The sequence below is a fragment of the Quercus lobata genome, chromosome 8, assembly GCF_001633185.2.
Source record: "Quercus lobata isolate SW786 chromosome 8, ValleyOak3.0 Primary Assembly, whole genome shotgun sequence".
NCBI lineage: Eukaryota > Viridiplantae > Streptophyta > Magnoliopsida > Fagales > Fagaceae > Quercus > Quercus lobata.
This window is the reverse complement of record NC_044911.1, coordinates 26,511,669-26,538,546: the sequence shown is the minus strand read 5'-3', so window position 1 is coordinate 26,538,546 and position 26,878 is coordinate 26,511,669. Positions and strand designations below refer to the sequence as shown.

General features: G+C 35.1%; 2 protein-coding genes across 2 annotated transcripts; one reads left to right on the top strand and one right to left on the bottom strand.

Annotated features, from left to right (window-relative positions):
* The first annotated feature begins 3,285 nt into the window (after positions 1 to 3,285).
* On the top strand, positions 3,286 to 8,108 carry LOC115954559 (UDP-N-acetylglucosamine 1-carboxyvinyltransferase 2-like). The gene is made up of 6 exons (XM_031072438.1): positions 3,286 to 3,966; positions 6,101 to 6,251; positions 6,390 to 6,674; positions 6,760 to 6,928; positions 7,587 to 7,665; positions 7,755 to 8,108. The coding sequence occupies exons 1-6, from the start codon at positions 3,413 to 3,415 to the stop codon at positions 7,948 to 7,950; spliced, it is 1,434 nt and encodes a 477-aa protein (XP_030928298.1). The 5' UTR covers positions 3,286 to 3,412; the 3' UTR covers positions 7,951 to 8,108.
* A 6,677-nt stretch (positions 8,109 to 14,785) lies between these two features.
* Positions 14,786 to 22,364, bottom strand: LOC115955470 (dol-P-Man:Man(6)GlcNAc(2)-PP-Dol alpha-1,2-mannosyltransferase). The gene is made up of 10 exons (XM_031073594.1): positions 21,954 to 22,364; positions 21,127 to 21,214; positions 20,690 to 20,849; positions 20,302 to 20,519; positions 19,847 to 20,142; positions 18,399 to 18,513; positions 18,172 to 18,310; positions 15,438 to 15,634; positions 15,257 to 15,346; positions 14,786 to 15,189 (listed from the first exon to the last, which is right to left on the bottom strand). The coding sequence occupies exons 1-10, from the start codon at positions 22,250 to 22,252 to the stop codon at positions 15,058 to 15,060; spliced, it is 1,734 nt and encodes a 577-aa protein (XP_030929454.1). The 5' UTR covers positions 22,253 to 22,364; the 3' UTR covers positions 14,786 to 15,057.
* Positions 22,365 to 26,878: the final 4,514 nt, after the last annotated feature.

Genomic DNA, 26,878 nt, shown 5'->3' with positions numbered 1-26,878 from the left:
GAGAATGTAATTGATCCCATCCCAGCCAAGGTGACTAATGAAATGAATTCAAAGCTTTCTAGAGCCTTTACTAGAGAAGAAGTGGTCTTTGCCCTCAAGCAATTGCACCCCACAAAATCGCCTGGTCCTGACGGTATGTTAGCACTATTCTTTCAAAAGTATTGGAGTATTGTAGGTACTAATGTCTCAAACGTGGTTCTAAATGTTCTTAATTCTGGCATGTCTCTATCTGAAATTAATAGAACCAATATTGCTCTTATGCCAAAAACTAATAATCCTCAAAGAATGACTGATGTCAGGCCAATTAGCCTCTACAATGTGGTTTATAAGCTTATCTTAAAAACTCTAGCTAACCGTCTTAAAGCTATCCTTCCACATATTATTACAGAAAATCAAAGTGCTTTCACGGTTGATAGGCTCATCACTGACAATGTCTTGGTGGCGTATGAGATTATGCACTTTTTTAAAGCAGAAAAGAGGTAGGAATGATAGCTTCATGGCAACAAAACTCAACATGAGTAAAGCTTTCGACAGAGCCGAATGGATTTTTATTGAAAAGGTCATGAGGAAGATGGGCTTCAATGAAGGTTGGATCAATTTAGTGATGAAATGCATATCCTCTGTGTCATACTTAGTTATTACTAACGACACGACTCATGGAAACATTGTACCTACTAGGGGGCTTAGACAAGGTGATCCATTATCCCCGTATTTATTCCTTTTGTGTGCGGAAGGCTTTTTAGCCCTTATTCATGATGCAGCAAGGACCAAGCAGCTAAATGGCATATCCATTTGTGGGGGTGCACCAAAAATCATTCACCTCTTCTTTGTGGACGACAGCCTCCTCTTTTGTAAGGCCAATGGTGATGAGTGTAACAAGCTTAAGGAAATTGTTGGAATCTATGAGTCTGCCTCGGAGCAGAAGATTAACACTGACAAATCATCTATCTTCTTCAACCCAAATACTTCCCAAGACCTTAAAGATAAGATCCTAAACATTCTCGGGCCAATGCAAGACTCAAGACACTCAAAGTACCTTGGCCTCCCTTCCATCATCGGCAGATAAAAAAAGCTTGTCTTTGCGGAGATTAAGGAAAAGGTTTGCAAGAAGCTATTTGGCTGGAAGGGTAAATTGCTCTCTTTGGGGGAAAAGGAAGTTCTTATCAAAGCAGTGGCCCAGGCCATCCCCACTTACACGATGAACTGCTTCCAACTTCCAAAGAGTCTTTGTGAAGACCTTGAAAAAATGATAAGAAGATTTTGGTGGGGGCAGAAAAAACAAGAATCCAAAATGGCCTGGGTTAGTTGGAAAACAATGTGCAAGCCAAAATCTCTAGATGGTATGGGTTTCAGGAACTTGCAAGCCTTTAATCTTGCCTTACTCTTAAAACAAGCCTGGAGAATCCTCACAAACCCAAGCTCCTTGGCTGCTCGTATCCTCAAGACAAAATATTTCCCCTTCAATGATATTCTCCATGCAAACTTAGGCAACAGTCCCTCCTTTATTTGGCAGAGTATTTTCAACAACCTTGAAGTCATTCGAAGTGGAACAAGATGGAGAGTGAGAAATGGATGACTAATCCACATTTGGGACCACAAATGGCTCCCAAACATACAAGGTCATTACCCCTCCCTCAGCCCTTGAGGACTTTCCAATGGTATCCTCTCTCATTGATTTGGTGTCAAGATGGTGGAAAATCGAGGCTATCAGAACTCTCTTCTTGCCCGTTGAGGTAGACACGATTTTAAAAATCCCCTTAAGCCCTAAAAATTGCCTGAAGATAAACTCATTTGGATAGGGAATAAGAGGGGTGAATTCACAGTTAAAAAGTGCCTACTTTGTTGAACCAAACTCCTTGACACAAAGGATGAGGGGGAATGCTCTACTGGAGACCCAAATGCTCAGCTTTGGAAAAAAATGTGGTCGTTAAAGCTCCCTGCAAAAATCAAGATCTTCTCTTGGCGAGCTGGCGTAAATGGCCTCCCTGTGCTTACAAATATGGTTGCAAAGGGTATGCAAATTTCTTGTGTCTGCCTAATTTGCGGAGAGGAGACTGAAAATCTAATCCATGCCTTAATCTCTTGTGACTATGCTCTCTCAGCGTGGCCCCTTTGGCAGGACCGCCCTATTAAGGTACTGCTGAATGCAAAAGACTTCATTGGCCTAGTACACCAAATCAGCTCATACTCCGTTGCCAAACATCTTGAATTTTTCTTTGCTATCTCCTGGTCTATCTGGTATAATAGAAACAAGCTTGTCCATGATGAGAATGGTCTGCCACCCTTGCAAATCTGGCTAAAAACATTGTTGAGGATTTCTAGGAAGCCATCTCGGTGGACTTTCCCCCAAAGCAGACTATTCAGAGGGGCTGGGTAGCTCCCTCGTCGAGTTATTTCAAAGTAAATGTGGATGGCGCTTCATCCATAGATGGCTGTGGGACTTCTGGTGTTGGGGTGATCATTCACAATGGGCGGGAAGGGTGGTTGCAGCCCTTTGTAAGGCTCTACCCCTGCATTACCCTACTGATTGGACGAAGCTCTTTGCAATGGAGCAAGGTGTTCTCTTGGCCCAGGAGATGACTCTTCCCAATGTCATATTCGAATTTGATGCTATCTCGGTCATTCAGGCAGTTTCCCAAGACCTCAATGGTGGTGCAATGGGTCACCTGATCCAAGGTATTCAACTTGCAAAGTCTTCCTTCTCTTGCTGTTCTTTTCATCACGTGAAAAGGGACTACAACATGGCTACCCATGAGCTTGCCCAATTTGCCAAAATGTAATCATGCCAACAACCTCTGGAAGGGTGTTACCCTGCCCTTCTTAGTTCATCTGATTCAACCAGGCCTAGGATGAATTTGTATGCTTTTAGCCTCTGTTGTACTCCTTTTTCTTGTGTTAATGAAATATAAGTTTTTTTTTTTCAAAAAAAAAAAAAATTCATATATGATAAAAAAATATTTTAAAATTTTAGGTGTGATTAATGAGACTAATTGGCTTTTCTTTAGAAAACACAGAAGTCAAAGAAAAAAAAGGTATTCTTGTCTCCCACCGGCAGCTGTTTGATTTGATCTTTTGAATTTTGAATTCTGACATGAGTTAAGCAAAGGATATAATAAATCCAGAGTCCAGTACCTAAAAAGGAAATTGTTGTGTTTGTGTCTGATCTTATCGCGAAGACAGTATGGTCACTGGATAGGATATGAACATCATTATCATGATTCTGATTCACGTGGGATCTATTAAAATAAAAAAATAAAAAAAATAATGTGGGATCTGATTGAATCCGGTATAGTGCATTGAAGATTTGATGTAGCACTGGCCTGGAAGTGGATGCCCTGCCCGCCTTAAATAGTGACACAAATAACAAAGTGTTATAAACCTGTCACAGACACAGCTCACAAGTCACAGCTTAATGGCCACACCATTATCATCCTTCAACTTCAACCCTTCAACTTCAACAAATACAAAAACCCTTCTTCAAAACCCCCATTATACTTATACCCACTTTTTGTCAAACTCTCAAACCCAAAACCCAGACCTAAAACTCACTATCACTGGGCCTTCTAGGCTGTGTGGCCATGTCCCCATCAGTGGTTCCAAGAACTCAGCATTGGCCATTCTGGCTGCCACCCTTTGCTGCTCGGGCACTTGTAAGCTTAACAATGTCCCCAATGTATCAGATACTCGAGATATGGCTTCCATTTTGACCTCCTTGGGAGCCCAAATCCATGTCTCTCTGTCTCAAAGTGATGGCCAATACTTGGTTAACACTGATGGGGTCCACTCCGTCGAGCCTTGTTCCGATGCCATTCGCAAGATTCGAGGTGGGTTCTTTGTTATCGGGCCTTTGCTGGCTCGTTTCGGCGAGGCCACTGTCGCATTGCCCGGCGGCTGCGACATCGGGGCTCGCCCTGTCGACTTGTTCATTCGAGGCCTTCGTGCTCTTGGTGCTATTGTTTATGTCAGGTAGGGGTAGCTTTCTTTCTAAACTCCTCATTTTCCATTTCTTGCTTTTCTCTACTCTGGCTATGCTACAGTACTTCTTTTTGCTCTTTTCTTGTTTCGGTCTTGTTGATATCAATCACTCGATTCATTCTAGAAAGAACACAATTTGCTGACTTGTGCGACCGCCGAGTGGTCTACATTTTTTGTTTTGTGCAGCAACCCACCACATTACTTTGCTCATCGCACTAGAAATTGGGGGCGTAGAAATGCTTAGAATCATTTAATCATTATTTTAACACTATCTTGCGCACGCTCTCTCTCTCTCTCTCTCTCTCTCTCTCTCTCTCACTTGTAAATACAGTTTACCTGTTAAAAATGTTACTTTCAACTCAATGGCATGCATTGTTTTAACAAGTGGAATTGAGTTTTATTATCGTTATGCGATTTTGGCATGCTGTGTGGTTAATTAGCTATTGCACAAAATATTCCTTTTATGGTGCTGAAACCTTTTTTATTTATTTATTTATTTTTGCATCTGATGGATTGGGTATATTAATATCTATCCTTCATTAAAGTTCTAGGATTCTTTTCTTGGATTAAAATCAATTTGTTGGAAAATTATTATTTTGAGAAAGGGAAATGTGTATAGCAGATTAGCAGGTGTGAGAAATTAAGATTTAGTTTTGATGAACTTTCTTTCCAAAGAGGCTTCGATTGTCAAAATTGCAGTAATGTCCATTGGATACCTTCACATAAGTGATAAGACAGTGGACGCATTTATAATATAGCCATATGGCTGTAAATAACATCACTTTTAAGTGGGTTAGTGTCTTAAGATGGCCTTGTCATGTGGAATTGTCGTGGGCCTCATGGTTCCCAACATTCCTTTTCTTACATTGTCTGTCAGTGTAATTTTAGGGAATTCAAAACAATGACTTGAGAGGATTAGAGTGATGGATTCCAAACTTGAATTATCTGATTATCTCACCCTTATAAGTTATAACATGGTCAATGATGTAAATTTTCTATGGATGAGCTCAATCATTAAGTCATTATGAACATTTTTCGTTATGTCATAGTGATCATACTGCAAATTGGTCAATTTGGACACTATTAGTTTTTATGTATAATGGAGTTTGGAAAATGCAAACTGGTGTAACTGCAAAATTTAACCACAAATGCTCAAGTTAACTGGTATTGTAGGTTGTAAGGTCAGTTCTCTTCTACATCTTACTTGATCTTACAGTTGGGTTCATCCAAAAAAGTTAAGAGTGGGTTGGAATTAAGTGATGAGATCATAAGAGTGGATAGAGATAAGATTCCTAGGGTGTTAAATGCTTCACAAATCAAAGTGCATAGGCTAGCCCCGCATTGTCACTTTGAGTTGCCTACTTCATGTCTATTTTTATTTTTTATTGTCCCATCATAGTAATCAACACTTTTGAGTAGTTGTATTGTTACTTTCTTTACGTAGGCTTAGGCGATGGTTGAAGTATCACTTACTTCGAATGGAAGTTTTTCTACTCCTATTCACATGGTGGTTTTGGTATTTAAGATTTGGGGCTTAGGTGTGTCACTCGTCTTCTGGTATTGTGAGTGACTTATGCGGTAATTTATGCAGTAAATCTTTGGAAAACTACTAGGATTTGAACTCGTCATACATTCAAGAAAATGACTGCTAATATTATCTAGAGAATTTTTATCTACTTCATATGATGGCTGCTACTATTCCTTATATAATAGATTTTTTGGAGAACCTTATCAACTACTTAGACGATAAGTATATAATTTCCCTTGGTTCCAAAGACTAAGCATTAATCATGCAGCGAACTGTGTAATCAACATAAGGACCCAGAAGAAATAAAGACTCCAACAATCCCTTTAGCTAAGAAGGTCTCAGTTGGGGGCCATGCCAATTTTATGGTTTCGAATTCTGAACCAGATTTACGTTATGAAAATCAGATATGCCTTCTTCTGTAAACCTTCCCAAACTGCTGATCATGTTCCTAATAAAATTAAAACTGAACTGGGTTCAGGCCAAAAATGAAAAGACATTTGAAACTAAAAAAAGAAAAAAAGAGAGAAGAAGAAGACTTGCATTGGAATCTACTAACATGCAAAGAATCCACTAAGTATTATTTGTGCAATATTACAGGAATGGGAAAGTTCAAGCTTGTACAGAGAATGGCAGAGGATTGGTAGGGGGGAGATTCCAACTTGATTACCCCAGTGTTGGGGCAACTGAAACTCTTATGATGGCAGCATGTATGGCTGATGGAGTCACTGTACTCTCAAATGTTGCCCAAGTATGACATTAGGAATCTCACTGATTTTTCTAGATTTTGGTTGTGAAGATGGTGGAACTTATTAATGAAATTAAGGTGTTGTCTAATGGAATAAATTGAAATATTGAACTGAGTTCTTGGCCCAAAATTTATCCACAGGAACCAGAGGTGGTTGATCTTGCTTGTTTTCTAACAGAGTGTGGAGCCTGTATAGAGGGAGCAGGAAGTGACCAGCTTATTATCAAGGGAAAGTGTCAATTGCATGGTGTTGAATGTACTATTTCACCTGATCGCATTGAAGCAGGCACCTTTATGCTTGCTGCAGCAATTACTCGCTCTTGCATCTCAGTGTCACGTGTCATCCCTTCCCATCTAACATGTTTGATAGACAAACTATTAACTTCTGGTTGCAAAATCAGACAGTGCAACCATGACACTTTTGAGGTATATAAATTTTTTGTAATTTTGTTTTTGTTTTTATTCTCATTTTGTTTATTGCTTGAGCTATTCTAATTCATCGGCATTGTAGATTTCAGCAGCCTCTACAGATGTTAAAGATCTGCGAGGTTTTGATATTAAGACAGGCCCATTTCCTGGGTTTCCTACGGATCTTCAACCTCAAACAATGTCTCTACTCACCACATGCATCGGTTCTAGCATTGTGGAGGAATGTGTATTTGACAAACGTATGGGTCATGGTATGTGGTAAATTAGTTGTCATGGTGTGGCATTGAATACTTTTTCACCAGCAGATTTTTCATTTTTCTTTTTGCGAGCAAATGTTTTAAAAGGGCATTCAAACTCAAGTTCAGTTTTCCTGCCTAGAAATGAATTTTCCAATTGAAAACTGGAATTTATTTCTGCCAAAGAGCTTTAGCTCAAATGAGTTTTCCTTCCAAAAGAACTGGTGGAGGGTAAGGCTGTTGGTTCAAAACCCACTAGGTGCATGTCTAACCTACTAACCAAAAAAATAACTGGAACATGCTTCCAAAAATGTTTTTCCTATAAGATTGGAGGAGCATTATGATCTAAAAATGTGTGCGTGCGCATGTGTGTGTTTTGATGCTTGTCGTGCAGATGCTGTGGTGCTGCTTAGTACTTCATCTACGAAATGTGGAACCAACAGTGGCTACATTGTTACATTTTGTGTCAAACCTTTTTTTGTTTTTGTTATTTTATTTTATTTAATTAAAGATGCCTAATGAAAAGGGAGTCTAGGCAGAACAATGCTTATTATGTTTTATGCATCCTTGCCCCAAATGTTCATTCTTTTGCATGTTTCAAAAGCTAATATTATAAATACTTCAATATCTTTCATGAACTAATGTCTCGTGTTTATTATCTCTTTTGGAGTAGTAAAAGAACTGCGTAAGCTTGGAGCAAGAATTCAGCTTTGTGGGAGCACTGCTCTAGTTTTTGGGAAAGATAAAGGGAGGTATATTGTCTTAAAACAATGATTGTGTAATGCTTGCCTCATCTTGAGATATGTTAGATGGTGATTCTTTTCTTTTTTTCCTTTTGCAGTCCCTTGCGTGGTTCTCAACTAGTTGCAACTGATTTAAGAGGTGGGATGGCACTGGTATTAGCAGGATTAGCAGCAGAAGGAACTACAGAGATCAGTGGTGCTGCTCATATTTACAGAGGTTATGAGAATTTAGAGATGAAGTTTCAGTTTCTAGGAGCTGATATCAAAAGATTGATTCCCCTTGCATGTACATAATAGCAACCACAATACAAGCTTCCTAATTTGGAAAGTGATGCTCCTTTTCTCATTTTAATTAGAGTCTCGGGTGCCCATAGAACATTTGTTAATGAGTCATTTTAGGAAAATTGTAATACCACTTCTATAGAAAATATAAAAAGTTGTCATAAAAGTAAGTTATTTTTTTCTTTTTTTTCCATAAAAAGTATCTAAAAATGGTCTACAAATAAATGCTGTTAAGGCATTCATTAACTTTTTCATTTTAAATTTTGAAATCAATTTTATGTGGAAATTGGTTTTTCCATTACCGATTACCAATTTCCTTTGTAATATTTATCCATTTAGTTTTGCATGAGAGATATTAAGTCTTACTAGCAATAGGATCTTATTAATTTATTCCATAACATAACTTCAGCAGCATGGACCTCTTATCATACAACGGGCCAAGCATCCTTTTTATTTTATTTGTATGATCATATGCCCTGCTCCCCTTAGAAAAACAAATGGTAGCCAATCATATATCAGTGCTGGTCCAACAACCATAGAGTTATTAACTATATTTAGAGGGAAGTCCAACTCACCCCGTAAGGCAGATAAGAGTTAACTTTAAGTGCTCATAAGTCATAAAGTTAATCAAACTTTGCCTGTGTAGTGAATTAGATGGAGCTGACAGTTACATGTGTGACCCTGAAGTTTTTTGGATAATTTTTTTGGTCATCATCACATGGTCTAGTTAATATGTTGAAAGAATTGATATTTCCAATTTCAGAATTAAGTCTGATATTAATCCATGGCTCCACCAGTACTCAAGTTGACCAACATTGTAATTGGACTTATCAATGTAGGGTTTCCAAGCTGACAATGAACAATTAGACCATCAATCAAATTAAGTTTAATCTAAACAATTTTTCTCGCACAGCTTCTGTGCATTAATCTCTTACCAAGAAACCTTTCAGATTAATCAATGATTGGTTCTTTGTTACCCTTGTTTCTACTCAATATAACTTGAGCCAAGTGAGGAACAAAGTGACCTGATATTTATATATGTTAATAAAACGTAAGTAACATCAGTTGAAACACTCGTCAATACCTTGGACAAAATGGGCTTCTGCCCTTTTTGCGCAAATTAATTAGCCTTTTACCCTTCTTCCCAAACTAAATAGGGAAATACCCCTCTTTTGAAAATCGAGTTTTTGAAAATCGATTTAAACCCTATAGTGACGTTTTCAAGGACCTATAGTGACGTTTATAACGACCTATAGTGACGTTTATAACGACCTATAGTGGCATTTTGTAACTTGATATCCATGAAATCGAGTTATAGGCAATAAAATTGCCTATAACTTTATTGCATATAACTCGATTTTATGGATATCAAGTTATAAAACGTCACTATAGGTTCTTAAAATGTCACTATAGGTCCTTAAAAACATCACTATAGGGTTCCAGAATTTTTTTTTTTAAAACTTGATTTTGAGAAACTCGATTTTCAAAAGAGGGGCATTTCCCTATTTAGTTTAGAAAGAAGGGCAAAAGGCTAATTAATTTGCCCAAAAAGGGCAGAAGCCCGTTTTGTCCTCAATACCTTTATCAAATCAATAATAATATGTATGATTGAAAATGAACATGTATACCTTGCTCCAGCCATATAAAAATCCCTATATTTGTATCGTGGGAACCTTTGAAGCCACTCTGATAGAAAAGCACAACCATCCTTGGCTAAAATGTCACAAACCCCATAAGAAACCAAGAAAAGATAAAATTTAAAAAGAAAATATGAAACTTTTGTTTAGCTAATATGTGGGTGAAGGGTGAAGGATGGAATTGAAACTTGTATTGTTGACTTCATACTTTGTTGGTGTGGGTGTGTGTTTCAAACATTTCATTTATTGTTATGAGTCTCACATAGGTTAGGATGCTTTGTATTGTGTTAATTTGCCACTGTTTATCTCAGTTAATATCTTAAAATAGTCGGCCTAGTCTAGACTTGGACTTTATTCATATCACATGAGATCCAACTAATTTTTCTTTGGGTTTTTATTTTCTCTCAATGACAATTTGACTGACCCGTTGGTTCTGCCCATTGGAGTTTAGCTTCGTTGGAAAGAAAACTCATTATTTTCTTTTTTCCAGCCCATTGGATATTTAACGTGTTCGGTGACCGTTTGGCTGACCCATTGGATTTGTAAGTGATTGTTGGGTCTGCCGGTTAGAGTTTAGCTTAGTTTAGTAAGCGAAATTATTATTTTATGGACAAAATTTAGTTATAAAATTAGTGATAGGTTAAAGCTTAAATATCATTTAATAAAATAAACATAGTTTAAAATCCAACCGTTAAATTGTATGTTCTTTACGCTCTTAATATATATGTCAAATTTTGTATCAATCAGATATTATTTACTATATAATTTATAAGTTTATATTTAATGCATAATTTTAAACTACAAAAATTTGCAATTTAAACAATTTATTGATAGCATAGTTATTGATATTTAATTTTCTAGAAAAGTTTGCAATCATAGAGGATATTAGAAGAAGATGTAATCCAATTGTGGATTTATCAAAATTCATCTCCAATAAAAAAATATTGAGTAAGATTGTAGTTTAAGACTATAACTAATTTTGTAACTAAATTTTGTCCTTATTTAATTATTTTTTTATGCTAATAAAACTTCCACTAGACCTCACATTGTTCACACATTCTTTCTTTGCTTCATTAGTGGAATCTTCTGCTCTTCCTTGTTCTTCTAGTTTGATCTAGTCTTCCTTAGTGGAAGCCCAGGTCCTATTCTGCTGAACTCCTCTTGTACTGGTTTGCTCTTCCTCTCCAACATATTTTATTAAGTGCAGACCACACTTCATATTAAGTGCAAACTACACTTGCAAAAGGAAAGGCAGAGTACTAGGGTTGTTCTTGAACCTTTGTTGTTGGGAGTGTGTTCATTGCGAAGGTCAATGCTATAGTCTAATTTTGGGGGGTTGATTGGTCAAGGGAGTGACAAGCACCAAGTTCTACTTCAAGAGGCACAAATCAACTTTTAGGGACAACACTTTTGCATGATTCTATAGCAATGTGAGATTGTTCCTCTCTTCCTCTTTATTTTGTTCTTGCTAATTATTTGGGATCTTATTTGTCAAATCAAAACTTGTTTTTCATTAGAGTATTTCCAACGTACTTTTCATGAGACCACAGGGGGATCCAAGAAAAGTAGATTTGCATTTGCAACTTAACAAAAACTTCTCAATAATTGGATAGGTTTAGTCAAACAGAAGAATTATTGCAAAGCATCTACCTAATGCTCTGAAAATTCAGTGAAATACAATGCTTGAGTATGGATTAAGAAAGCCATATGATATATATATATATATATATATATATATATATAAGCCTGTTAACTACCAGCTTCCATGTTTCTAAAATTCTCAGAAACCAGATTTTGCAGATACATGAACCACTCTTGTATTCTGCACATTGATGGATTATTAGCAGTCAAGAAACAGAAATTTCAACAACAAAGCCCATACAAACAAGAAGAGTTTAACTAATTGGTGCTAAATGTAAACTCACTGTATATCTATTTAAACAGAATCAACTTATAACAACAATTGAAGAAGCTTACCACTATTCCACGAATAAGTTCTTCTCAGTGCCTTTGTTGAGGATCACAAACCCAGAGTAGTGAGCAAAGCTCACATTCTTGGGCAGACCTGGCATGATTGCAATCCTATCAGCAACTTCTTGATCCCCATAAGGAGTTCCCACCACAGAAAAGGAAGAAGATATTGATACAGAGCTCCTTTTTTTTTTTTTTTTAATTCTTCTTTTCAATTTTTAGAATGGGAGATGTTGATGAAGTCAAAAGATCGAAGTAGTCGTTTCCCAGTTTTACTAAATGTCTCTGAGTCCTTATATTCTGTTATATTTCTACATACCCCCCGACTCCCTTTTTTTTTTTCTTTTTTTTTTTTCTTGAGTTGTCAAACTTTTATTGATTTCTTTCTTTATATGAAACTCCTAAGTCCTAACCTCTCCACTCCTCTATTGATAGAAGCTGAGACGAGTGGCAACAATGGGAAACAAGGAAAAGAAAGGGGAAGAAAGAAAGGCGGAGATACTAAATAGAAAGGGAAGTTAACTGCTGAAAGTGAAACTATGTTTAAGAGTTCATAAAAATAAAAAAAAATAAAAAAAATAAAAAGAAAAAAAGAGAGTAAGACTTAGATACAGTACTTATATGTTGTTCCTTAAGTTCCTCTCTTAAGATTCTACCATGTGACTTTTTTCTTATGAATAAAAGTGTATTTTTTAAGTTAAGTAGTCACAAAACAGAATCTTAAAAGGGAACGACACCTAAGATACTGTACATAAGTTTTGTACAAAAAAATAATAATAATAAATCATAAAGAAATACGTACAATAGAATATGGTTTATATTTATTTATGTGTATTTAAGAGTTAATAACATAATCTTTTCAAGGGAAAAAAAAAAAAGAGTTAATAACAAAATGAATAAAGTTCAGCCAAAAAAAAAAACACAAACAAAATGAATGGAAGTAAATAAATAATAATTTACTATTATGACTTTAATTATTTTTTTTTCTTCTCAAAATAGGTCTAAAATCAATATTTCCTCTGGATAAGTCATAAATGTTCTTTTCAACTTTGGGAGGAATTTTCCCAAAAAAAAAAAAAAAAAAAAAAAATGGAAAGAGAATTCTATATTAATCATTCTATTTCTTCTTTGTTCAATTTCCAAATAAGGGAATACAATACATAAAGTATTTCTTAAAAGTTCATTTTACTTTTTGTCTCTCTTAAATAAGTTGAGTGTTTCCTCTTAAAAAAAAAAGAAAAGAAAAGAAAAAGAGTTGAGTCATGAGTGTTACCCCTTTGGTAATGACAGTGTGGTGGGCAGGATATAGCCCATGTGGACTACTGCAAAATAAGTTAACGAAAATTATAGTACAATACCCAGAGGGATATTACTACTTTTTACAGGTATCAAGAAAATGACAAAATTTCATTGCTTACACATAAGTTAAACTCGTTAAACATCCTATTAAAAAAAAAAAAATCGTTAAACTTGTCATATGGTGTAATTCCTCTTATTCTATGCATCTCTAAATAATAATAATAAAAAATCTCTAAGAGTTTCATTTATGAAGCTTATGAATATATAATTGGGTAAATTTTAGACAACTGCCATGAGATTTGGATTGATACCAACAAAGTCCAAAACTTCTCAAAACTAACCAATTTAGTACCTAAAAGACAACTTTGTTCCCAAATAGCTAAATGTTGTTATCTCTTCTAAGTCTCTTCCCTCTTGTCCCTTTCTCTCACCGAACCATGCCACCTACAAAACCCATAAGCCTTCACCGACGTCAACAACTCCATTGAACAGCCATCACTGCTAAAGGTTAGTTTAGCATCAACTCTCTCTCTCTCTCTCTCACATTTTCTACCCACCCAAAAACAATAACATCAGCAACAACCCACGACTACCACCACCTCAAACCCAATGCAAAACAAAAGGATAAAAAAGAAAAGAAAAAAGAAAACTACTGAATGTTTCAAACAGTGTTCGCTGGCCACCCCAAAGCCAAACCCATCACCACCACAAACCCTCACCCATATCCACTAACCACATCAAAGATTTCTTGAAACACATCACAGACCTACGCTCATGACCACCCAAATCAAAACAAACCAAAAACTCACGGCAAACCATACCAAATCCATGACCACCCAAGCCACATGGCGACCACATATCTTAAAGGTCACCCACCAAAATTTAAATCCAAACCACAAGCACTAGACTCGAAGACATCCTTTCAACCATCATTTACTTGAAACCACAAAACCCAATTCAAAATTGCAAACCCATAGATCTATGAATAGCATGCCCAAAATCCCATTTTTCAAACCCATACCTAAGAGGCTGTTTGGGTAAGCAATTTCCACAACTCAATTCTCAGTTTCTATAACTCATAACTCAAAAATGGTGGGACCCATAGCAAAAAGGTTGTTTGGCCAAACGATAACTTTGTTTCCATAACTCTGTTTCCATCACTCAATTCTCTGATTTTTGAGTTATGAGTTATGGAAACTGAAAACAACAAAAGGCTGTTTTCAGTTTCCGTAACTCATAACTCAATGGCATTTCTGTAAATAAACACACATGAGAGACCCACAGCCGCAACTTTTGACCACCTTTTGACTTTTTTTTTTCTTTCTGCCGAGTTGGCGTTGGCTGTTCGTTCCCTTTTTTTTTTTTTTTTTTTTTTTTTTTTTTTTTTTCCTGCTGTTCGTACCTCTCTCTTCTTCTTTTTTTTTTTTTTTATGGTTTCTGTTCTATTTTTTTTTTCTTTAGTACCTAGACTCACCAAACTTAGTGAAAAAAAAAAAAAAAAAAAAAAAAAAAAAAAAAAAAAAAAAACCCAGACCGAACAGCCAACCCAGGAGGGGAAAAAAAAAAAAAAACTGCTAGTGAAAAAAAAAAAAAAAAAAAAAAAAAAAAAAAAAAAAAAAAGGCTGCACTGTGACAGGCGTGGGCCCTCCAAATATTATGAAAAATAGTGAGTGATGGAAACTGAGTGATGAAGACAAACGGATGTGAAAAATTGAGTGATGAATGATGAGTTATGAGTGATGGAAATTGAGTGACGAAAAATGCTTACCCAAACAGGCCCTAAATCATCCAAACCTAACATCCAAAGAAAATCTATGGGTTTGCTATTTTGATTTGATTTATGATTCAAGTAGTACAAATTTAGATGTGTATTAAATGTCACGTTATTTAAAAATTTTAAATGCCATGGCAAAATACCGAGTGAAACGGAAAGGAGAGTATGGGAGAAGCTTGTGAATTTAGAACCCTATAGAACATAAAGGATTACATACACATAATAACGTCTGGAACATACAATAAATATATAAATTGACCAGTCAACTAAATTCCATTGCAGAATCAGGTAAAACCTTTTAAGTATGAATAGTTAGCAATCTCATTAGCAAAATTGGGTGTCAAATGTAATTCCGGATTTTCTTCCTCAGTGGGTAAGGTATCAACGTTACCACAAACCGCTAAGGGTATGGTCAACCACACTTCAAGACCGCCCAAATCATTTTGGTATTCTTCTAAGCAGTTTATACATGCCAAATACGTTCTTCTCCTGCCACAAGTATGGGATAAAAAATGACCGAAACATGGCAGGTGAGAGCTCCCTGTCCAGGTAAGGCAGTGCTGCCACGGCCTGAAGAAGATACATAAAATTTAGTATAATCATGCAAGGAAAAGTGAAGAGAAGAAGATTGATTTACCTCCCATGTTGACAAGTCACTTCCACGAGTATTGTAAGGTCGATTAAGCTGCAGCTCAACCAGAAAAGTACATGCCTCAAGATCCTGGAGCTGTAGGATCAAATGGTGGGTCATTAATGATATAATGGAAAGGGAAAACAGAACAAGTTTTGGCATATCAAACAATTTCAAGTTTAATTACATATTGCTCATCTGATGCCTTGTTCTTATTATTAAAATATGGTGGTGCTGCTGCAGTCCCTCCCAGGGTAGAATTGAATGGGAATGGCAGAAGACCTTGGAACCCATCATCAATCCATCGGACTTCTCCCACATAATCAGGAACAAAAAATGATGATGGAAAACGGTGCCATTCACTTCCGACGCATAGTACAGAACCTGCAGCATATAGGATCCAAAACATAAAAGATTTCAATGCGGAAAGAATTTTATTTTTTTTGTAATTTAGTCTAATTTAATTTTGGAAACAATTGTATTTTTATTGGTCAATTAGGTTTATTTGTATTTTATTTAATGTTTAATTTTGGAAATATCTGTATTTTTATTCAATTTCCTAAAGTCAATGGTATTTTTGTAATTATTGGGATTTCCCAAGTCATTTAAAATTAAGTTCCCTTAGTCAATTAGAATTAAGGTTTCCTATGTCAATTAGAATTATGTAGTCCTAGTAGTCTATATAAGCATAGTATTGTACTCCTAATCCTATGATGAGGGAATTTTTTTTATGATGAATATGGTCTACATGGTTCAAAACTATTGAGACAGCATTTAGATCCGGCTATTCTCAAACTTTTCTGTTTCACTCCAACATAACCCACTCATGAGTTTTTTATAATATAATATTTTTATTTATTTATTTTTATATTTGAATTAACCAATAAAAATATCATTGAAATCTCAAATAAAAAAGAATAGAAAAATCATACTTTCATATAATATCTTAATTGAATTGTACGTAATGATCAATAAATATTGTTTAATTCTCTATCTAAATGTCTCAAAATCCTAACAACAATCTAATTTATTCTATAGAGATTTGAACTAGATTTTTTTCCTTCTTTTTTTGTGGTAATATGATAATTGGGGGTAGGACGACTCAAACCCTAGATGTCTATGTTAGAGAACACCAGGAGGTGCTAACCAATTAAGCTACAAGCGTCTTGCCATGAACTAGAATAAAATCTATCTTGATATTGTTCCAATTATCTCCAGCCAACCCCAGATGCTAACTCCTAGAGGATATCTCTTGCTTGGTGTTGTCTCCAAAAGAGCCTAAGTGCTGACTCTAGGTTGCCTATCTTTATTTGTTTGTTCTTTAATTTTCATGTTGCATTGTTTGGTTTTGTCCTGCATCAGATTCAAATGGCTATATCACCTTTAACCTTTCGAATACCAAATAAATGATGTCCTTGGAATTGATGTGGTCTTTAAAATTGAGTTGTCTTTCCTATTCTCATGGCATTTTATCAAACTTTAGTTCCCACTGACAATAACGTGTCAGAAAAGTTGCTAAAGTGACACCAAAACTTGATGTAGGACAAATTAGGGATTTGTCTACATTTAGTTGTGGTGGGTTTAGGGTTAGGAAAGAAGAAGAATTAGAAATAAGTTAGGGCTGTTTAGGAGCTGTGTGAACAGTATCCGTGAACAGTAATCTTAGAAAGAAAGAAGAGAAAGAGAAGGAAACAACAAAGGCCAACATAAATATCGCTCAAAACACTCAATTTTATTAATCAACTCATTCTATTTTATTTGAATACAATATATATAAAGACTCTACTTGTACTAGTAGGAATCATAATAGGATTCCTACTAGTATTTGGACTACTAAATAAAACCTAATAAATACTAACTTGGACCCAAAGTAAATAAACTTAAGATACTTAGAATACTTTAGAAGATTCTAGACTCAACTAAATTACCAAAATACCCTTAATTCACAGGAATTGCAGAAATTACAGATTTGCCCCTCAATATAAAACTGACCATAACTAATAAAATAAAAACCCAAATTAAAAACTGTTTTAACCCTAAAAGACTCATACTTAGACCATTAAAAGGGCACATCTTTCACTTCAATTGGACTTCACGAGGACCCAATAAAATAATTCTTGAATAGGCGAATTTGAAAAGTAATAGCATATTAATCTTCCATAACTCCATCATACTCCTGTTGGAAGAAACTCGGCCTCGAGTTTTAAGGTGTAAATTACAGAAAGAGTAACAAATAATTTAGGGAGAAGAAAATTTAGAAATGCTATTACAGAATTTCAAAGAAAATTCTTGGATGCTGATATCTGAAAAAATAAACTGAAAACACGCGTTTTAAAACAAAAGGAAATGTAAGTTCTGAATAAAACCACCATTAAGAAGTGTATGTTCCTAAGGCTACCATATCAATCAGACAGAACATTATTACTAGTAAAGCTATATTATGTTAAAGGGAACAAGAATACTAGATCATCCAGGCTGGTATAACTACCCTATCTCTTAGTAAGTGTCATCACAAAAATTTAAAAGGAAGCACTTTACTGCATTTTAAATTTTCAAGAAATGTAAAATTGTTACCAACAAACATGTACTGTCACGCCTTTAGCTATTCATTTCCTATACCATTTCCATTATAAAAGAACATTGAAGCCAGAATATCAAAGCTACCTCTCATTTGAGACTTTCAAAAGAATACTAGGACAACTGCTTAGAACATTCCTTCTTCATCTCAAGATATGTAAGTGTGTGTGCACACACGCACGTGTATTGGGGGTTGGCATTGTTTCCATGACTTGATAGACAAAATTACCCTAAACCTCACTTCTTTTAATGAATTAAAGGGGGTTATTTAGTGAATTCCTTGATAATCTCATCACCAAGAGGAAATAGTATCATATACATATAGGCAAGATATTGGCTGTTACCCGTTCCGGCATCGTAATGATGCTCTAAAAGCTTGTAAACCTCCAGAGGAGCAGAGTAACCATTAATCAACGAAAAAGTACGAGAATGGGAGGTACACAATATGAGGCTAAGAACCACAGGTCGAAGTAATTTGGCCATCTGCATATATAAACAACAAGAAATTGACCATGGGTGAGGACTCATTATCGTATACTGAGAAATGCATGGGAAAATAGAATACACTTACCGTAACAATCAGGGAATTATCAGTGGGATTATATTTATCTCGGAAAAGATCAGGAAAGCTGTCGATGACAGCTGAAGCAGCAACACAAATAAGTGGGTATACTGGATAAAGGAACCTACAAATGTAGTTAGAAAACAATTATCATCAATAATATTTCCCCTGCACTCTTTTAATATAATACTGGAGGTTAAATGGATCTTGATTTCTTCTGATTACAGAACTTAGGAGACCTGAGCAAGAGGTTTGAAATTCAAAATTAATTATCGGAAACAAAGTAGATGATTCATAAATGCACAAATAAAAACCTTTACAGATAGCTGTAACATTATTAAAGGAACAGCCCATAGAAACCAGATAAGAGTACCCTTTTGCAGCCTTTCCAGTAATTTAATTTATAACATTACATGAAATAGGTTAATGCCATATACACAAACAAACCCATACTTATCCAAAGATTGTCCATTCAGGTTCCAGAGATAAATTAAGATCATTGGATTCACTTCCCAAGTAAATTAAGATAATCATTTTCCTAGTTCTTGACCTACATATTATAAAAAAAAAACTCTTATGCAAACCATTTATGCAATCAGTTATGATATATGAAGAAGGGTCAACATAAAATGTATTATCAAGTGCCATAAGTTAGAGGGTGATGCTTACAGTAATTCAAAAGAAGTAGAACATCAGAAAATATAATTTTTTATATTTGAAAAAAATCAAAATCAGGGAAGAAAAACTATTGAAAAGGACTTGTGTCTCATATATGGACTCCCACTCAATTTTGAATGGTAGACCTATCCAAACTACCTGACACATCTATTCATAGATGCTACCTTTACACTGAGTCACCACCATTTCTTCTATCCTTGAACAAGAAATCACCTCTAACCTCTATTTTTCAATGAGTGAAGGTCGTAGAAAAATATTAATGGCATAAAGGTGAATTAAATACATCAACGTCCAGATTGGTCAGGAAAATATTTACTACATGCTAATTGCAAGTTACTAGCTGAATCTGCTTGATCTCAAATTTTCTCTCCAAACATAGGGATACGAGAATCTTGACTGACACTAGCATGACTATCTGTAGATGTGGTTTTACAAATGTGGGTTATACATGTTTTCCCCTTCCTAAAAAAGAGGGGCATGGACCAACACAAGATAGTGCTTTCTTTCAAAAAAAAAAAAAAAAAATGGAACAGTTGAACCACAATCAAGCTTGCTAATTGACAAACATAGAAAAATTTCAAGTACATATTAAATTATTGTTAATATTAGTGGTTTTGGATAGCAAATGATAAGATTATAATTTTAGCATTGAAATGAAAAAAAAAAATGTCAAGACACACAAATGTGCATGGGGAGGGGGGGATAGAAGGTATCATCCAAATCCACAACAATTTCTTCTTCTTCTTCTTTTTTTTTTTCATAAAGTAAAATTATCAAACCTTTCTTCTTTGTGTGGCTGCAAAGACATAAATCCCAGCCAAATATACACTGGTGAGACCACAATCAGCAGGTCAGGGACATACTTTTTCCTTGCAATTGGCAAAATTCCCAAGAACAGCAAAGCGAGAATGAAACAGAAGTTAAAATTATTAAATCCATTCCTCAGATAATATAATGCCCCTTCAGTCCCATACAAATGACTTTCACCACCTCCTGCGACATTATATAGCAACAGATTCAACAAAGATGATGTCCATCGTCCGTAGTAGTAGTAGTCAACCAGTAAAGAGACTGCCTGCAAGAATTCCAAATATCTAACATTGTAATGTGCATGCCAAAAGTTACTTAATATGAGATTTAATAACTCTATCGATGCCAATTGCTAAGGTACAGGCATATAAATAATAGATCCATTAAAGTAATATCTAATGATCAAAATTAATGATTAACTTACAAGAAGAGAAAGGGAGGTGACAGCCCCAGCAACAAATGCTTGTTTAAACCTTCTAGCCAAAGAGTAGAATGTGACTGGCAGGAAAGCCAGGATTGAGAATGGCCAGCCAAGGATTACACCAATAGCTGCAACTGCAACTGCCATTGCAGGTTTCTCTAGAAGAAATAACCCCGATGAAAGAGAGATGGCATACATAGAGAATGAACTTGGCAAGAAACCTAGCAAACAATGTCAAGACAATGAAATATAAAAACCAAAGTATAATGGAACAACTGAAACTCCAAATTTTTAATACTTGACCAAATACAAAAATATAAGGCATCACTAAAGACACAAGACAGAAACACAATTTGCGAAACAACTTTGACTAATAGAAAGGTCCACCCACTTGTGCTAGCGAAAAAGCAGCCACTGGTTAAGCATAACATTGCAAGTGTGTAACAAGCAAGACGTTTTCCATACTTCCTGGAAAGGGCTACTACCAGAACAGTTTCTGTGATAACAGAGAGGAGACCTAGAAAGAGTCTTACAGCATAGAATACTCTCACCTGCCATGGGAAAGATATTGGTTCATGAATATGTAAAAAATAAAATCTAAAATGCACTTTTTGTCCCTCAAATATGGCCCCAGTTTGATTTCTGTCTCAAATTTTAAAAAATTTCAATTTTGCCCATGAAAAATTTTAAAAAAATCACACTTAGACCATATTTCAGGGACAAAAAGTATATTTCAACCTACTAATAAATCAAAACTGGGGTTACAAAGTATCACATATCAATAAAATATCAAAAGAATAGCAATCCAAGGGTATAGAGAAATCATACTTTTTCATCGCCAAACAACCAGGAAGCTGGTCGGCCAACTAATTCATGGAATAGAATATATAAGTATGATCGCAGTGCAAACTGGGAACTGCAGGAAGTGTATATGTTATAACAACACTCAATGTCTTAAATGAAAGTCATGTTAAACCAAGAAATATTTCAAAATAATTCAAGAAAGCTGGAGAGAAACAATAGTCTAACTATTCATCTTTTGATATGTAGGATTTGAAACTAAGATCGATGCCAATCCACCGCACCTTTGCAACTACTTTTTATTTTTTATTTTTTTAAAAGATATATTTTATTGCAAAGAGACTAGTGGTTGAAAAGAATTATAAAAGAACAAAATTATAGACGGAGATAGAGGGACTCTATGAATTCCATAATGGAGATGCTATTAGTGAAGCCGCATGCACGAGACCAATCAAACAAAGAACCAGTAAACATAGGCAACAATTGAGTCCCTGTACTTTCCACATCCTCAAACCTAAGACAGTTTTGTTCCAGCTAAATTGTCCACATCAAACATAATGGAACTAAGTTCCAAATGTCCAACGAATTAACTGTGGTGGATCATAAAACATGCAACTACCTTACTCCTGATAACCCAATTTCTAAACAACAAACTAATATATAACTTTAGAAGAAAAAAACAGGGAAGCATGAAATGCAAAAGGTATGATAAATCAAACTTAATCATGGAGGCATGAACCAAAAAAAAAAAAACTAAAGTGTTATGGTGGGTGCGTGGGGGTTTGCAAAAGAAAGCAAGATTAAGCAGGAAATTAATCGAGCCGGAGGAGGGAGGTAGAAGAAGAGCAGAAGACCTGTACTCCCAGGTTTGGAAGCCAGATTTGTAGAGAAGAAAATGGAGAGGCTCCCAGTAATTGAAGACCTCGTCGCAGTCGTGAATGATGTTAGATGTGGCGCTCATGTAGCGTAGCGTTCCTAGAACAAACAAAGGCAACAACCACCTCAATCCCTCTTCTCCTCGCGTATTACCACCACTAGAAGAAGGCTTGTCGTGCTTCGTGTACCACTCTCCTCCTCCTCCTCCTCCCCCTGATTCCGATGTTGCAGGATCTGACGCTGCTACTGCCCGCCTCTGCCTCGTCGATACCGACATCTTCACTCTCTCTCTCTCTCTCTCTCTCCTCCTCTCCTCAAATGATGCTCTCCTTCCCCTCCAAGCAAACCTTTTTTTTTTTTAGTGCAGAAGAGACTCTTTCCTCTTTCCTCTTTCCTCTTTCTTTTCTTTCTTTTTTGTTTTTTTTTTTTAAATATATATATATATATATATTATTGCATTATTATTATTAGAGTATTCTTATCAAGGCTTGCATATGCTATAAATGCTATTTTTTAGCATTTTAAACCCAAAAATCCACTCCATCAAACCTGGTAAATGTTATAAAATTTGCAATACTGCTACTCTTAATATTTTATTAATTTATTTATTCTCTCTCTCCAACTCTCTATCTCCCACATCTTTCTCTTCCCCTGGTTCTCTCTTTGTCTCCCACATCTCTCTCTCTCTCTCCCTCACAACAAGATCATACGTTTGAGATCGGCTTTATGGCGAGGAGAACGGCTTGATGGCGTGAGATCGGCGTGGAGGAGATCGACGTGGAGATCGGCGTGTTGGTTGTTTTCTTGTGGTTGTTGTGGCGGTTTTTTTGTGGTTCTTGTGGTGGTGGTTTCTTGTTGTGACTGGAGCTGTGGCTGTAATGTTTGGTGGGTATCGGTGGTGCTTGGCGACGATTTTGGCTGGGGTTGAGATCGGGGTGGTGAGTTTTGGCTGGGGTTGAGATCGAGGTGGTGGGTTTGGTTGGGGTTGAGAACGAGGTGGGTGGGTGGTGGTGGAGGTGGGTTGCTGTGGCTGAGGCATGGGTCTTGGGTTTGATAGGTTTTTCTATCCTCCACCTCCCTCTCTTCCTCTCATGGTGAGGCTTCTCTCTCTCAAGTTTAGTTTAGATTTTGTTGTTGTTGGATTTTTTTTTATTTTTTTGGCTATGGGGTTGATTTTTGGATGGATGTTGATTGTGGTGGCAGTGGGTTAGCCATGGGTTTGGGTTTGCTATGGAATGTTGATGGTTTATGATGGCTGACAGTGGCTAGCCATTGAGAAGAAAGTGGTGGAAAGAGAGAGAAAGTGTTAAAATAAAAATAATATTATTTAAATGCAGTTGTAAAAAAAATAGAATATTTGATGTTTGGTAAATTGTAAAATGGTATGTTAAAATTGATAAAGTAGGATTTTGAAGTGCTAAATGCTAAAATATTTAGCATTCTTGATGAGAATGCTTAAGAACTCCATTTCAGAATTGCTTATTTTTTTCATAGTCTATTTGCATCATATAATACAAAAAGCTAAAAGCAAACCTTTTTATTATTATTTTTTAATCTATTTTTAAAAAACGGTTCATAATCTTTCAAATATTTCTATATAATCCCTAATCTTTTAAATAAATGCATATAAAAAAAAAGTATCCATGTGAAAAGAATTTCTATTTGAAAAAGTATGAAACCTTTTTTTTTTTTTTTTTTTTGGAGTAAAGAGAAAGTATGAAACTATATACATAAAAAATGTGTAATACAAAGTTAATCTCATTCGCATAAGAATTTTGATACATATTTGTTAAAAGCAATATCCACTCACTAAAAACTTCTAAGAATGATAATGAATATCATCAACTTCCAGCAATAAGCAACTGAGTTTTGTTAAAACATTGTCACAATATTTAAATTTTTATAATAAATGATGTCATATGCTACAATTAAATCTTTATATCAAATACCTTCAACCATACACATCAATTTTTTTTTTTCATTTATACTTTCTTTTTTATCATTCTACATGAGTCTAAGTGCAATGTCTAGCTTACTTAATTTTCAATGAACACACATTTTACGCAATAAAAGAAAAAAAAAAAACAAAAAACAAAAGACATGTGTCATCGAATTTTCCATTAGATAAATTATAATTTTTAAAGATTTAAACTTAGAAAATCAATGTTCTCTAGGTAACATGTAAAACATCTTATATCACCGTTGCAACTTTGCAAGCATTACTATCATCTAAAACTCAAAATACGTGAAAAAAATTTTAGGATGTTAAAATTTAGTTGAAGTATTTTAGACATTACACAATAGAATATTTTAAGAATCATAAACTTTCATTAGAGTTTAACTAAGATAATAACAATATGACATATTACTATTTTCCAAAATATTAAGGGGGAAATTGCTTGATTTTAAAATTTTAGGAGAAATTGTGAATTACCCCAAACATAAAGGATGAAAAGTGTTTTAATCCTAAGTTTTTTTTTTTTTTTTTTTTTTTTTTTTGTGTGTGTGTGAAATTATGTGTTTTTACTTAAAATGGTGCATAAAGAAAAAAAAGTGAACCCAAGTAAGTCAAACAATAAATTTTGGCTCAACAAAATTGACTAAAAAAAAAAAAAAAAAAAAAAAAAAAATCTAGAAACACAACAGAATGACACAACATTTTCGTAATACCTTTATAATTTTGTTATATTTTACTTTGACTTATAAAGAATTGACACGACAACAGTTATGAAAATATTGTGAAGACAATAAGATGTCTTCACATTTTCACAAGAGAAATGTTATGTCTACAATATTTTTACAACAAATGTGATATTAAGTTATTTGGTTCATTTGATTTTCTATAACATTAAAATAATCTAAAATTATAAAATATATCACATCACCTTCTTAAATGAGATGATTTTACATTACTTATTAGCATGGATGTAATAATTTATTGTTGCCCATGCTAATAATTTTATTTTACTCATGAGTATGACTAAAATATCAAGAAAACCCTAAAACACCTTTAAAAAACCTCTAAAATGACTAAAATACCCTTGGAACAACCAAAATGACTAAAATGCATTGAGAATGTCCGTAATATCCCTAAAACCTCCAAAAATGATTACAATACCCCCAAAACTTTTAAAATGACTAAAATATCCTTAAAACCTCTAAAATTACCAAAATACCCTCGAAACCTATAAAATGACTAAAACACCCTTAAAACCTCTAAAATGACGACCAAAATACTCCCAAAACAACTAGAATAACCAAAATATTCCTAAAACCACTAGAATGAACAAAATACCCCTAAACCTAAAAAACTACTAAAATAACCCTGAAGCTTCTAAAATGATCAAAATACCTTGAAACTTCTCAAATGATTAAAATACCCTCAAAACCTCTAAAATGATGAAAAATACTTTGAAACATCTAAAATGACAAAAAATTTCCAGAAACCTCTAAAATGACCCAAAAAAAAAAAAAAAAAAACCTTGAAACCTCTGTATATAAACCCATAATTTCTCTCTTTGCTTTCTTGTGTGTGATTATGGTTTTTCACCACCTAACCCAATGTTCAAGTGACCACATGATTTTATTCTCTTTATAGAGGAAAACACAACCGAACATAAACACACCTCAAAGGATGTATAGATCTCACTTTTATTTTGGTTCAAAGATGGCCACCCAAATACTTGCAAATACTATTTTTCTCACACTACATCAATAAATTTAAATTTAGAGATTGGATGAGAAGGCATTAGGCACCACACACATTCATCAACTATAAGCAAAAAAAAAAATGAAAATTTTACATTTCCACGTCTATCACACGGGAAAGAAAACAAGAAAAAGGAAATTATAAATAATTGAAAATTTAACTGCCATCAAGTCACTTGTTTGATTAGAACCTGAGATCGCAAATAAATATGAAGCTTAATTCAAAGAAATGAATTCCGAATAGACTTATTCCACGAGGAAGATGCAGCTCTCAATTTCATCAATGTATGGATATGGTCTTAAGCTAGAATGCACGGACGCGGCTGGGAGGGTGCCGAACCCAAGTCCGACGCGGTAGACCGCGTGTCGGTGCCGCGTCTGCTTTTTTTTTTTTTTTTTTTTTTTTTTTTTTTTTTTTTTTTTTTTTTTTCAAATTCGCGCCGACTCGGCTCGATTCGCGCCGAACCGGCCTGTTTCGGCCGATTTCAGCCTGTTTCGGCCATATCGGTACATATCGGCCAGCGACCAATACGGCCGATACAGCCGAAACATGCCGAAATCGGCCTTGAAACTCGCCAGAGAGGCCGAATTTCTGACCTCAGATGCGTTTCTTGCCTTATTCTTTCTTTGTTTTGTGAATCAAGTATATTAATGTGTTTTTTAAGAATATTTTAATAGTAAAAATATATAGAAAATATAAATAAAAATATTTTTAATCATTTTTTAATCGCCGAGTCCCGCTGCACCCGCACCCTATTTTTTCAAAAATTGCCGAGTCCCGCACCCGCACTCGAGTCCCGAAACGCACCCGTGCTTCATAGGTCTTAAGGCGAAAAGATCCACCATGTGAATTCAATTAATGATTGTAGGGAAATGGATATATAGGGCCTAATTAACATTAGCCCAAATACTAGAAATAAGCCCAATACTGACTGGCCCACTTTGAGATAAGCATCTCCAAAAGAATCAAGCCTTGGATCATACACTAGGCATAGCGTCATCTTAGATCCAAATGCTGAGAACCCCATCCAAGGTCTAACCAAGCTTCAGAGGTAGAATTCTAGAAATCATGAGGTTCTCCAAGGAAGATTTCTAAAGCTTCCTAATGATTCTATAGTAACTTCTGCATTAATGAAGTTCACTTGCCTAACACCACCGCATTTAATGCAAAATGACAAACCTGAACAGTAAAAGA